Source organism: Carcharhinus amblyrhynchos, chromosome 26 (genome assembly GCF_965287045.1).
Source record: "Carcharhinus amblyrhynchos chromosome 26, sCarAmb.v2.hapA, whole genome shotgun sequence".
In the NCBI taxonomy this organism is placed as follows: Eukaryota; Metazoa; Chordata; class Chondrichthyes; order Carcharhiniformes; family Carcharhinidae; genus Carcharhinus; species Carcharhinus amblyrhynchos.
This window is the reverse complement of record NC_137349.1, coordinates 14512811-14527120: the sequence shown is the minus strand read 5'-3', so window position 1 is coordinate 14527120 and position 14310 is coordinate 14512811. Positions and strand designations below refer to the sequence as shown.

The 14310-nt window shown below is 44.1% G+C and overlaps 1 protein-coding gene across 4 annotated transcripts in view; it reads left to right on the top strand.

Moving 5' to 3' along the window:
- Positions 1-13943, top strand: part of upf1 (UPF1 RNA helicase and ATPase) — an 86880-nt gene extending 72937 nt beyond the window's left edge. For 2 of the 4 annotated variants that reach the window (XM_080213146.1, XM_080213144.1), the window contains exons 14-24: positions 3918-4061; positions 4830-5043; positions 5783-5900; positions 6297-6453; positions 6649-6791; positions 7520-7694; positions 8341-8422; positions 8853-9014; positions 9841-10061; positions 10557-10676; positions 11226-13943. In XM_080213146.1, the coding sequence (XP_080069272.1) occupies positions 3918-4061; positions 4830-5043; positions 5783-5900; positions 6297-6453; positions 6649-6791; positions 7520-7694; positions 8341-8422; positions 8853-9014; positions 9841-10061; positions 10557-10673 (1533 nt within the window). In that variant the 3' untranslated portion in view covers positions 10674-10676; positions 11226-13943. Of the gene's footprint in view, positions 1-3917; positions 4062-4829; positions 5044-5782; positions 5901-6296; positions 6454-6648; positions 6792-7519; positions 7695-8340; positions 8423-8849; positions 9015-9840; positions 10062-10556; positions 10677-11225 lie in introns of all 4 variants that reach the window. The other 2 variants (XM_080213145.1, XM_080213143.1) reach the window with 1 other exon arrangement.
- The last annotated feature ends 367 nt before the right edge of the window (positions 13944-14310 follow it).

The following is a 14310-nucleotide window of genomic DNA, read 5'->3' as shown; positions in this document are numbered from 1 at the left end:
ACACCGTTCCACCACTACTATCTTCTATAACCAAGCCAGTTCTGTATCCAACTAACCAGCCCACCCTGAATCCCGTGTGATTTTAGTTTTTGTACCAATCTGCCATGTTGGACCTTGTCAAAGCCTTATTAAAGTCCATGTAAAATACACCCACGGCCCTTTCCCTCATCCATTATCTTTGTCACCTCTTCGAAAAACTCAATCAAGTTGGTGAGACGTGACCTTCCCTGTACAAAACCATACTGCCTGTCATTAAGTAGTCTGTTTTCTTCCAAATGTGCATATATTCTGTCCCTTAGTATCTTCTCCTAAAGCTTCCCCACCACTGACGTCAGACTCACCAGCCTATAATTTCCTGCTTCCTTTCTTAAACAAGGGAACAAAATTGGCTATTCTTCTGTCCTCTGGAACCTCACCTGTGGTCAGAGAGGATATGAAGATATCTATTAAGGCCCCAGCTTCCCTTGCCTCCTGCAGTAACCTGGGATAGATCCTGATCCGGCCCTGGGGACTTGTCTACCTTAAATTGCATTAAGATACCCTGCACTTCCTCCCTTGATATATTGACATGCTCTGGAGCGTTCACACACCTACCCCTGATGTCAACATCCGTCCTGCTCCTTGGTGAATACCAATACAAAGTATTCATTAGGGATCTCACCTACTTCCTTTGGCTCCACACACAACTTCCCTCATTGCCCTTAAATGGGCCTACTCTTTCTGTTGCTATCCTCTTGCTCCTAATATATGCATAAAAAGGCTTAGGATTCTCCTTGACCCTGTTTGCTAAAGACATTTCATGGCCCATTTTAGCCCTTCTAATTCCACGTCTCCTACTTTAACTATATTCCTGAAGGGCTTAATCAGTTTTTAGATGCCTAGACCTTACCGTATGTTTCCTTTTACCTTTTGACTAAGCTTGCAATTTCCCCTGTCATCCCTGGTTCCAGGATCCTGCCATTTCCATCCTTTGTTTTTGCGGGGACGTGCTTGTCCTGCACTTCAATCAACTGGTCTTTAAAAGTTTCCCACTTGCTAGACATGGATTTGCTCTCAAACAGCTGCTTCCAATGCCCATTCTCCTGTAACTGTCTAATATGGATGTAACTGGCGCTTGCCCAATTAAGCACCATCACCCAAGGGCCACTATACGAAATCTTATGGTTGCTCAGCCCAAAATGCTTACCCATTGAAACATCGATCACCTGACCCAGTTCATTTCCCAATACAAGTCTACTTTGGCCCCCTTCCCTAGTTGGATTGCAATGTACTGTATCAAAAATCCCTCCTGGATACATCTAACAAACTACTCTCAGCCTGAGTCCCTGGCTGTAAGTGAGTCCCAGTTAATATGGGGGAAGTTAAATTACCCTGCTTTTTTCACACCTTTTCAGTATCTGTCTTTTGAGGAAAGGTAGGACAGGTTAGACTTGTATCCACTGGAGTTTAAAAGAGTAAGTGACTTGATTGTATCATGTGAGTGTACCTTTAAGTTTTTTGTCTAAATATCATGTAGCTTGCAGCTTCAGAAATATCAGTGGGCGGAGCTAAGCTGCAGCTGTCGGCTGATGGAGGTTTTTCCCTTTGGGCTTTCAGTTTTGTTTTGGGAAGCAGTTTAGCAGCAAGCTAAGAAACGGTCTCTGTTTCCCTGTTCTTTTTGTTTTGGTTCTGAAACTATTACCAGTTAGCTGAAGGAGGGGATTACTGCCACCCTGTCTTTAAGAAGCTCTGTTTTGGGAAACACATTCGACTACAACCTCTTTTGAGTTTCTTCATAACATTGAACCCAGGAGGTGGGATTCCTGTAACGACTGGGCTGTGACCAGCAGTGTGCCTCAGGGATCAGTGCTGTGTCCACTGTTATTTGTCATTTATATTAATGATTTGGATGAGAATATAGGGGGTGTGGTTAGTAAGCTTAAAAATGACAGCAAGACTGGTGGACAGTGAGGAAGGTTATCTCCAATTGCAGCGGGATCTTGATCAATGGGGCCAGTGGGCTGATGAATGGCAGATGGAGTTTAATTTAGACAAGTGAGAGGTAATGCATTTCCGTAGATTGAACCAGGGCAGGATTTATTCAGTTAATGGTAAGGCGTTGGGGAGAGTTACAGAATAAAGAGATCTAGGGGTACATGTTCATAGCTGCTTGAAAGTGGAGTCACAGCTGGACAGAGTAGTGAAGAAGGCATTCGGCATGCTTGGTTTCTTCGGTCAGAACGTTGAATACAGGAGTTGGGACGTCTTGTTGAAATGGTACAAGGCATTGGTAAGGCCATACTTGGAATACTGTTTGCAATTCTGGTCACCCTATTATAGAAATGATATTATTAAACTAGAAAGAGTGCAGAAGAGATTTACTAGGATGCTGCTGGATCTTGATGGAGCGCAGGAGGCTGAGGGGTGATCTTACAGAGGTCTATAATATAATGAGGGGCATAGACAAGATATAGTCATACCTTTTTCCACAGGTAGGGGAGTCTAAAACTAGAGGGCATAGGTTTAAGGTGAGAGAGGAGAGATACAACAGTGTCCAGAGGGTCAGTTTTTTCACACAAAGGGTGGTGAGTGTCTGGAACAAGCTGCCAGAGGTGGTCGTACAGCCAAGTGCAATTTTATCTTTTAAAAGCATTTAGATAGAAAGGTACGATGGGTCTAGAGGGATGTGGGCAATTGGGATTAGTTTAGGATTTTAAAAAAAGGGCGGCATGGACAAGTTGGGCCAAAGGGCTTGTTTCCATGCTGTAAACCTCTGACTCTGATTAATCTATGCTGTATTGTGCTTATTTGGAGGGTTTTGTGTATTGGATGTTGGCTTTTGTTGGAACACATTAGAGATATTTCCGTAAGAGTTATACATTATCGTCATTGCTGTGTTTCTTGTTTGTAATTAAGTTCTTGCTATACATGGCAACAATATTCTTAATTGAACTGTTTTTGATAAAAGCTTTTTGTGGGGCAGTTGGATCACACCTGGAGTGAAACCTCTCATGCTCATCCCAGCCAAATTCAACGTTACAGGTCAGGTGAGCTTCACAGAACACCTTGAAGTATCCAACCTGACTTATAACAATTGAAACAAAGGTATTGAGGTTGAATGTGGAAAAGATGGGAAAATCTAGAAATAGGGGCCACTGCTTAAAAATAAGGGGTTGCCAGGTTAAGACAAAGATGAGGGGGGAATATTCTGAATATTGTGAGACTTGGAGTTCTTTTCCTGAAAAGGTCAGAGAGGCAGAGTCAGAAGTAGATAGATTCTTGATAAGCAAGGAGTTGATAGGTTATTGGGGTTGGCTGAAATGTGAAGTTGAGAGCAAAATCGGATTTGCCACGATCTTAGAATCCCCATAGTGCAGAAGGAGGCCATTCGATCCAGCGAATCTATATAGACAGCAATCCCACCCAGGCCCTATTCCTGTAACCCTACATATTTACACTGCAAATCTGCCTGACACTAAAGGGGCAATTTGGCATGACCAATCTACCTAACCCGCACAACTTTGGAGGAAACCAGAGCACTCAAAAGAAACCCCCACAGACATGGAGAATGTATAAACTCCACACAGACAGTGACCCGAGGCCAGAATTGAACCCAATCCCTGGCGCTGAGGCAGCAGTGCTATCCACCTTTATCTTATTGAATGGCGGAGCAGACTCGAGAGGCTGCATGTCCTCTGAATTTGTATCCATGTGCCTTTTACACCAATGTGCTGAGTTCCTGTGTCATTGCATCATCTGGCATGCCCTCCTGCACTCCTCACTGAGCCAGGATTGAACCTTGGCTTGATGGCAATGATTGGACCACGAGGTTGCAGGTTGAATAATTGTAAACTTTTTGCAGTTATGCTACCTGCTGCTTGAAAAGTTTCTGTTCTGTGTTGTTTTTGCCTACCACATCTGCTGTGCTTTTTTTTTAGAATGCAGATGTTATTTGCTGCACCTGTGTCGGAGCTGGTGACCCACGCCTGGCCAAAATGCAGTTCCGTTCCATACTGATTGATGAGAGCACACAGGCCACAGAGCCGGAATGTATGGTCCCCGTGGTCCTCGGAGCGAAGCAGGTATGTCATATATAACTAGTGCTGGACTGCTGCTTGGTACCCACTGGTATCATTTGTGACAGTAAGGGCTGTGTTTACATTGTGGAACTAATGCACAAACTTCATCGCCAGATATTTGGATTCATTAGCATATGATGCAGTGTCTGTGTAAACAAACATGATGGATATCTGACTGTAGTACAAAAGTGAGGTGATTTCCCCCAAATGTGTGGACTCATCTGTCAGGCCTGACAGTATAAACTGGTTTGGGATAATCTGGTTAAATCTTCTAATCTGAATGGACTTGTTAGCTTTGACTCGTGTCATTTGGTTCTGAGTCGGGACTGTCCATTTTATTGAGAAATCCACAGTAAGGAGAGGGAGGAGAGAGATTTTCATTCTGTTCATGTGGTCTGGACTCAGACTTTGTACCTCAAAGGAGCTGGTTTTAATTGTTTTGCCCAGAGAAGTTTGCTTGAATGAGAAGGGGAGTAGTACGAGATGATGTGTTAATATAATGTACATTAGTAATAGTTTATTTATTGATGTCACTCCCAGTGCTAAACAGGCAATTCTTCTCACTTGCCTTCCTATCCCTATGCACATTGATGCATATTGAAGGTATGCACTTACATCACAATCTATGCAAACTAACTTTTTCTTAAACAAGCCAGGTATGATGAATTGAAATTGCCTACAAGGTTGCCTTTTAGGTTCAAGACCAACAGTAAGGACAGTAGGTGGGAACTGAGTGAAACAGTGAATCTGAGTTGTTTGTGTTTCTTACAGCTGATCCTGGTAGGTGACCATTGCCAGCTTGGTCCAGTTGTCATGTGCAAGAAAGCTGCTAAAGCTGGTCTGTCTCAGTCACTCTTTGAGCGTCTGGTTGTTCTGGGGATCCGACCAATCCGTCTGCAAGTCCAATACCGGATGCACCCAGCTCTCAGTGCCTTTCCATCCAATATCTTCTATGAGGGCTCACTACAAAATGGCGTCACTGCAGGTATGAGCATTCGAATCAGGTATTTTGTAAATTCCCACTTTAATAATTTGTTTCGAAACTGAGGTGCTTAAACCCTGTTTCTGTCAGGCCATTCAATTTCTGTACTTGTTGTAGACAAGTGTAACTTCTCTCTGCGTATTGGTCAACATTTTCAGTCCTAAGTATTGATTTGAATGATGTTCTTTGGGAGTTCGAGGACAGGTCTCTGAACGTTTGACTATATTTGTGGGTAACTCCCTCACCTAATTATAAAATCTAGACTTTAAATTATAATACGGGTTAATCATTTCTGGTATTAGAATACTGGCTCACTTTGGTGTTCTGGTGTCATTGTGACTGGTAGATACTGATAAGAACCCCATTCCCTAAACTAAAACTGGCCAGTCTTAGATCACAAAACATCCTCAGAATGTAGGGTGTGTGACACCATTGTTGTTTCAAAGTAAATCAACCTCCTGTCTTGACATTGGTCAATTGGATTAAACTTGCAACACTTTGGTAATAAACTAATTAGTAAATTAGCTGCTATTAATTAATTCTGACAGTACAGACAGCAAATTTGGCAGCCTAATTAGATTGCAAATAATTTCACTTGGATTTAACAGGAGACTGTGAAATGATGGTTCTGAATATGGATAGCATGTAGAAATCTTGCCAGGTCATTATACGGGCAAGTTATGAGTGCAGACTCTGATGCTGTTTGAGATCATTGTTCTGACGGTTTCATTTGGTTTCACAGCGGATCGCATAAAGAAAGGCTTTGATTTCCAGTGGCCGCAGCCAGACAAGCCAATGTTCTTCTACGTCACCCAGGGTCAGGAGGAAATTGCTAGCTCGGGGACCTCCTACCTCAATCGGTGTGTACACGCTAACCCGTCAGGCTTTTTAGCCACTTGGAAACCAGTGTGCATTTGTGATCACATCTTTCTCAGAATAATTATTTTGCATATTAAACAAATTGTTATTCCTTGGCTTATCTGAGGAAAAGAACAGGGCAAGCGAGGAAACTTTTGTTTAAAAGACCATCTTCCACATCCTCAATCTCCTGCTACACAACCTCATTGTCTTGGAGACAAACATAGCACAATCCTTGCTTTGGCGGTGGGATTAATATAGACATTATTTTGGAAAGTGGCTTGTTAAATTAGACAGATGCAGAGCGAGTGTTGATGTTAGAATGACAGTGGAACAGGGATTCATTACCAGGCTTTGAATGTTTGCTGAAATGAAGTTTAACTTTGTTCCATTTTTAGGACTGAGGCAGCCAATGTGGAGAAGATCACCACTAAACTGCTGAAGGCAGGTGCCAAACCGGATCAAATTGGGATTATTACACCGTATGAGGGGCAGCGATCATACCTGGTTCAGTACATGCAGTTCAGTGGCTCTCTCCACACTAAACTCTACCAGGTAATATTATAAATAGCTTCATTGTTTTACCAAGCTGCCAATACTCAGTTGTTATCTCTGATTGTCCTTCTGACAGAATAGCAAGGTTGGAACTCCATCAAACAGTAATTACTTGGTTTTCTAATTAGGCTTGACTGGAGTATAACAGTTGGAAGGATAGATAATGTAAAATTCCTGTTTGTCTTCATGATCCAGGAGGTAGAGATTGCCAGTGTTGATGCGTTCCAAGGCCGAGAGAAAGACTTCATCATCCTTTCATGTGTCCGAGCCAATGAGCACCAGGGCATTGGGTTTCTCAATGACCCACGCCGATTGAATGTGGCCCTCACGAGAGCAAGGTGAGGGGTAATGGGGGGGAATACAAGGATTGATGGGGTACAGAACAAGTTGAAGGGTGAGTTGGGATGTTGTAAGGATCCCACTGCAAATCTTGTCACTGGGGCTAACCCGTTGCTCTTTGGTTCTGAGTGGGTTCCTTCTTAGCAGAGGCTCCCTGTTGTAAGTAAAAGTGTTGTTGTAGCATAGTGTTAGTGTCTGTACATGATCTATATTACCAATACTTCTATCCATATTCCAGATGGAATTCAATTACTGTGGCTATTTGAAAGGGAGGATTTTTTTTTTAAATGAGGCTCCTTTGTGTAAACGGCATTTGTATCCATGCTGTAATTTGTAGAGAACAGCTCGAGTTTCTCTGTCCTCCCTGTAAACCTTTCTCCTCTTGTTCTTCAATCCCACCTCTCTCCATCACCACATAAAGACTATCTCTTTTGTTCCACTTAATCTGCTTGACTAGAGGAATATGGGCAGTATTTGAACTCCTGATTAACAGCACAAACAATTGGGTTTTAAGCTTCCAGGCTACAGTGCTGCTGATACATCTTTCAGTGTTGAGAAGATCAGCCTTCTGTGGCTACTAATGGCATAACTTGTAAGGGGAGCAGCATGGATGGCCTGGAATGTGCTGTTGGATTAGGCTAAGTAAATTGGGATGATGGATGATTGCATGTTTCCCCTTTGGTCCAAATTGGAACTGAACAGTGTGTGTATGGACTCTGCTTTTTAGATATGGTGTGATTATTGTGGGGAATCCAAAGGCTCTGTCCAAACAGCCACTGTGGAACCACCTGCTGAATTATTACAAAGAGCAGAAGGTGCTGGTGGAGGGACCACTGAACAATCTCCGCGAGAGTCTGATGCAGTTCAGCAAACCACGGAAACTGGTCAATACTATCAACCCGGTGAGCAGAGTGCACGGTCCTGTTTAACTGCTGGTCCCAGCTCACTGACCCTGTGCTTCGTTGCAGCTAACTGGTTCACTGTTTGTCAATGTAATTGTAAACCGGATTAGCTTTATAGCAATATGTAGACCAACAGGTTACCCACAGTTTCAAAAAACTATGTTACTCATTTACTGGGGGCACGGGCAGAACTGGCAGCTTAAGCATGCTTCATAGTAATGATTCTGTACACACAACCCCAAGATATTTACACGGTTCTATACACTTACTTTTCGGGGTTTAGGAGTCGACGTTTAGAGCAGTTGTGGGAAAGCCGAGATAGCGGATTAGTGAATGACCATCACCAGTCCGTTAAGAAGCACAATTCTGAATCACTGCTCTGAGATGCTCATCACCTGTAATTATATTTGTTCTTTGGCTTGGCTGTTCCTCTGCTGAGCTTACTGCATTCCCCATGTAAAGGGGCTGCATTTTGACCCCCCTCAAGTGTTATTTTATTACTTGACTTCATTGCACTGCTTCTATTGAGACTGATTAGTTTTATTGGACTTTAACTTGTGTTTAATATTCAGAAGAGTTCTCATCGATAACCCTGAGGGCTATGTTTGTCTGCAGAGCTGCTCTAACCAATATCCTTGTGTTCTAGGGAGCCCGGTTCATGACCACAGCTATGTATGATGCTCGAGAAGCTATCATCCCAGGCTCTGTATATGACAGGAGTGGCCAGGGTAAGATTGCATTTGTGCATTTAATCTTGGGTTTTAATTTTAAACACTTGGGACTAAAACCACGTTTGGATTCAATTAAGAAGCCAACAGGAATGCTCAGCCACTTAGGGTTATTCCACTGTTATGGTGACTTTCTGAAATTGCTAGTAATATTGCAATGGCATTTCTTACTGTGTCTGATCTCACAAATATTCACAGAAGTTCTCTACCTGCTGTTGTGAGCAGCATTAGGGAGCTATGGAGAGAGAGGACAGCACCTGATGCAGCAAACCTACTGTGCTCACCATCCTGTGTAAAAACTGTCAGACCACTGTCCATGGCTTCTGTCTAAATGCTGTGCCCTGTCTCTGTATAAAAGCTGTGCCAGGTGTCTGTTGTGCCCCTCAATCACATTTCTCCTAATATTTACACCTTTTTATCTTTCCAGCAGGACGTCCCTCCAACATGTACTTCCAAACCCATGATCAGATTGGAATGATTGGAGCCAGCCCTAGTCACGTTGCTGCAATGAACATCCCCATTCCCTTCAATCTGATGATGCCTCCAATGCCACCTCCTGGGTACTTTGGACAAGCGAATGGACCAGCAGCTGGTGAGCACTAATGTGTGTTGGTATAGGGGCTTGTGTGACATGGTCCCAGGGGTAGTACGCTGAATGATGCAACCTGTGCTGCGTGTTCCCATTGGAGGGGTATTCGTATGTTACATCAAATTTAAAGTGCAAAAATGAGACTTCTCAAAGGTTTAAACTAAAAATTTGTGTAAGCTGCTGGAATTCGAACACTTTGTCACATTGACAAGTGATTAATTTTTAATAACGAATCATTTCCTTTTATCTAATTCTAGTCCTGCTCTTCCTGATTGGTCTAGGAAGGGAAATTGAAACGTTTGCTCTTCAACCTGTTCGTTTTGCAGTTGTCGCCTTGCTGACGCTTGACCATTTGGCACCTCACTCCTAGAACAAAGAAAACTACAGTACAGGAATAGACCCTTCGGCCTTCCAAGCCTGTACCGTCCATGCTGCCCGACTGAACCAAAACCCCCTATCCTTCCGAGGACCATGTTCCCATCCTAGTCATGTATTTGTCAAGATGCCTCTTAAAAGTCACTATTGTATCTGCTTCCACTACCTCCCCTGGCAGTGAATTCCAGGCACCCACCACCCTCTGTGTAAAAAAAAAACTTGTCTTGTACATTTCCTTTAAACTTTGCCTCTCGCACCTTAAACCTATGCCCCCTAGTAATTGACTGTTCCATCCTGGGAAAAAGCTTCTGATATCCACTCTGTCTGTGCCCTTAATGGCATTGTTTTCAGACATAGAAACTCAGCGTTTTGTGCAGTGGGATTCTGCTGAGTTTGGGTAAGGGGTGTTTGAGTCTTACTCAGGCAGATTCAAGGCAAGTGTTTTTGTTGCAAGGTCGTGGAATTCCAAAAGGGAAAGTGGGCCGTGGAGCCCGTCAGCGAAACCGTGGCATGGGGAACCAGCTGAGCAGCCAGCCTAACCTGCCCAACAGCCAGGCCAGTCAGGATGTGGTGTCGCAGCCATTCTCTCAGGGGCCTCTGACGCAGGGATACATCTCAATGAGCCAGCCTTCGCAAATGAGCCAGCCTGGCCTTTCTCAGCCAGAACTTTCTCAGGTAAATCTTTGTACTTCTCACACTTACACCTGGCCAGCTTTCAATTACTTCATAAGAGTAAGAATCTTCTCCCAGTGAGAAGCCCAGTGGGCTTTGTGATTACTTGCTTTGCTCCTGCACTGAAGATTTGGTGAACTGTAACCTAATCACAAAATTGAGCTTTCAACTATCCTGTCTGGGATAAAATTGGAGCCATTTTCACCTCCATATTCCCTACCTCTGGCCCCTCCCTCTGCCCATCTATTGCTGAAAGTCTCTTTTACAATCTCTCCCGGCTGCCCCTCCTTTATCCTGTTTGGCAGCTGTACTTTCAGCTGGTGAGGCTGTGAGCTCTGGATTTGTTGCTCCCACCTGATTTATTTTTAACTATTTTGTCTATTGCCTCTGTTACAGTTCTGTATAACTGCCTGATCTGCCTGATTTATTCATGGAGAACTCTATCCCCCGATCCAAACCAGCTTTGTCAAATAACAATATAAACGTTTCTAATTGCAGGATAGTTACCTGGGAGATGAGTTCAAGTCTCAGATCGATGTCGCCTTGTCGCAGGATTCCACTTACCAGGGCGAACGTGCATATCAACATGGGGTGACTGGGTTGTCACAGTACTAGAACGTGAGCATACTTCTTGCTACTAGTCAGATTACAGGTTGCAAGAACAGCAGGAATTTCTGTCTATCCCTATAAAGCTGGAATCTGCTGCTAACTGGGTGGTCCCTGCTCTCACCATTGAGTTAAATGGCAAGTGTGCAGGCGAGGATAATAGGTGCGTGGGAGCCAGTGGGTTGGGGAACAAGATCAGAGAAGACAGCAGCTGGGAGTCGAGGGCTGGCTGGGGGCAGCAGGAGAGGGGTAGAGGAGTGGTGACAGCAGAAGGGGTGTGGAAGGGGAGTGTGGAGGAGAGGGCTGGGGGTGGAGGGGTGACGGTGGGTGGGGGGCTGTGGTATGAAGGACTGGGGGTGTGGGGAGTTGGGTGGGGGGGTTGGGTCCGGGGAGGGATGGGGGGCTGGGAGGTGGCAGGGGACTATTGCCTCTAGTCAGGTCTGCTTAGTTGCTGTAAATTTGAACTTTCCAGTAATTTTAGTGTCAAGAGGATGAAAGTTGGGTATGGGGAGAACAGCTGGTATATTGCTAGATATTTGACATGCCACCTTGTCTGTCCAGGTTAAGGAGAGGAGAGCTAGGCTTGAGCCAAGCTTAGTTCAACAGTAATTCAATCTGGGGAATAAAAACAAAAATGGATACCTGTTTCCACTGCGACTACCGAGGCATCAACTGTGAGAGAGCAACAGGAGAGAGAAAAACCAACCCAACAGGAGGAAGAGAAGAGAAAAGGGAGAGGAGGAGGAGGAGAGAGAAAGACCACTGCTAGCAGATTGAGACGAGGAGATTGACTGGAGGAACGAAGAAATAGAGGGCACTTGTGCGCCTTGTCAGCCGGGCCAGGCCTGGTCTCACACATCTACTAAACTCTATTGCTGTTACCACGCAACTCGCCCTTGGAAAGAATACCACCAGCTGCTGAGACCCTGCTCCCAGCTCGTCAAACAAGGGAGAGAGGAGGGGCTCGTGCTAAACTAACAGTTACCTGCTACATCCGGACCACTCGTTCCTGGAGACCGTGGGAGACCTTCTTGGTTTTGGGAATAAAAGGGAATGTTATCTCTCAGTTGTGCTCTGGACGCTACAATTAGCGATTAAACTGTAAATTTCAGCAGTTAGACCGTCGAGAAGCAAAGATTAATTTCTGGCAAAACCCAGTTGACACAGAGCTGCCTTGTGCCTCCATCCCCTTCATTCACTTCAAAGTCGTGAGTTGATCTCGATTCAGGCTTTTCTGCCCAGTGCTATCGTTTCATGTTGCTTTCTCAAACCTTCTGCAGTAACTGGTTTTAATGCGTGTTCCGAGTTGGGGTTTGTGAAGGGTTAACTGTGGACTGTCCGTCAGATTCCAGCACTGGGCGGTGGGAGAATTCTGCTCCTCAGAGTTTTCTTTTTGCAAGTTTTAGATTTTTATTAGCGATGCACAGAACGACAGGAGAAGCTGAAGTTGGCCACTGCTCCTCAGGAAAGCAATCAGTCAAACCAGGACTGCTTAGTCCATGGAAGACGTTTTTAAACCTACCATAATCAGCTACCAGGGATTTTTCCTCATGTTCTGTGTCTGGAACGATCTGCTTCTAAATAGTTTGTTTTAGTTTCTAGCTGTCTGAGAGTGAAGAGATCAGAAAGGGATTGCAGCAGGGCCCCTGCTTCGGGCCCACTGCAATGAATCGGGGAGGCGGGGAGAGTGGCTGCAGCATTCGCTCTCTGTTAGGTAAGCTGTTGTTTACATTGACATTGAGAGCTTTAGTGAAGTACCCAGTGGCAGGAGGGCTGGAAGAATGTCTTCCACGTGGAAGCAAGGTGCTGGGTTTGACTCAGTAGGAACACATTGAGAATTGTCTGGGTGGCTGTTTAATTCTTGTCTACTGAACATCGCAACAAATCACTTGGTGGCAGGTTAACCTGAAATTGGATAGTGGAAGCTTTTAAAGTACCGAGTTTAACCTGTTTTGTTAATTTAGTGTTGTTTGCATTAATTACTGAATTATTTTGAACGTACATTTAGAAAACCTTTTGTGAATGTATTGATGCCAGTACAAGCACTTGTGTAAAGCCTGTCGGTGATTCCTATTGGCCTCTGCTCCATCCCTCAAACTAACAAAACTTTGAACCCAAGCTGTTTTGGAAAGTGAATTACTTTTCACCACTAACAAGAAGCAAAGAGTTAAGAGAGCCTAGACAATTGTCTCTTTCACCCTTATGTGACGTTCAGGGCTCCAGTCATGAACAGTCAATAATAAAGGCTGGGGTTTTATACTAATACCATTAGATTTGAGTGTAGAAAAGATTCTGTCTGTAATACTGTATGTCACACTCGCCTAGTTCCTGCTGTGCAGAGGAAATTGGCCATCTCTGGTCTACAAAATCTGCCTTTTTCCACATGAATCCCAGATTTAGGCTGCAACACAGAAGCACAGTTTCTAATTGGACTGGCAACTAACCCCAAGTGTGTTGCACTGGACAGAATATTGCAGAACCCATACAGCTGTCCAGGAATTCAGTGTTATCAACAAAAGGATTTGTGCACAAGGTGAATATGACCACAGGCTTCCTACCATTGCCTGACTTTTAAATCTGATTTTGAGTGGACTTTGATCTGCTGAAGACACAACAGATGCACGGGCAGTGATGCTTATTCCTCCCTTAGCCTCACCCCTTCACTGCCCTACCCTCTTTTGCTAACCGTTGATCCCATTAGTTCTGTGGTAGCAACCATATTGATTTGAAAGCTAGGCTGAGGAGCACTGGGTTAGCCTGTTTGTATAATGGCTGTACGTAATGTGTATGGTATTGGGCAGCTCTGCTCCCTCCATGCAATGGCCTCTTGACCAGCAGTCTGACAGGCAGCTGCTGTGGATGTGGAATGGGTGTGAACACTGTAGACCCTCCTGTCAAGTGGCGAGATGTTTTAGGGCACAGGCTCTGGCCGAAGGGGCTTCTCCTTTATTGATTTTTTTTTTTGTTTTGGCTTCCTGGCAGAATTGTTAAAAGTTCATAGTTGCATTTGTTTATGGTAGTTCATTCTATTCAGCTGTGAGCCCTCTGTAAAAGATACAATTCATTGGCTATCACCTTCATTCATCACCCCCGCCTTCCCTGCTTTGTGCTTTGTTTTACTTTGTGTAGCAGGAAGAAGAGGTTCTGATTTTAAATCCATGACGATCTTGGTGCTGGTTCTGCATCTGTTCGGTGGAAAATGTTTTTCCAAATCTGTCTGATTGTTTTATTTCTATTTGCCTGTAACACCAACCATTAATAAAATTAGTGCTGCATAAATATTGACATCAATTTTTAATTTGTTTCATAAGGAAAATGGTTCTTTAATCTCCAATCAGATTCCAGCCTGCAGTTCCCCCAGTATTTTTCAGGTTGAATGTTTAGTTTCATAAGGAAATATTTGAAGAAACTGTAGTTTTTTTAATGTGATTGGAGTTTCTGCTCCATTTAGACATAGAGGTCCACAGCACAGAAAAAGCCCTTCAGCCCATCGCGTCTGCTCCGGTCAAAGACAAACCACCCAATTATTCAAATTCAATTTCCCAGCATTTGGTTCATAGCCTTGTGTGCATGAAATCGCAAGTGCACATCTAACTACTACTTAAACATTGAGTCTCTGCCTCCACCACCCTTTCAGGCACTGAGT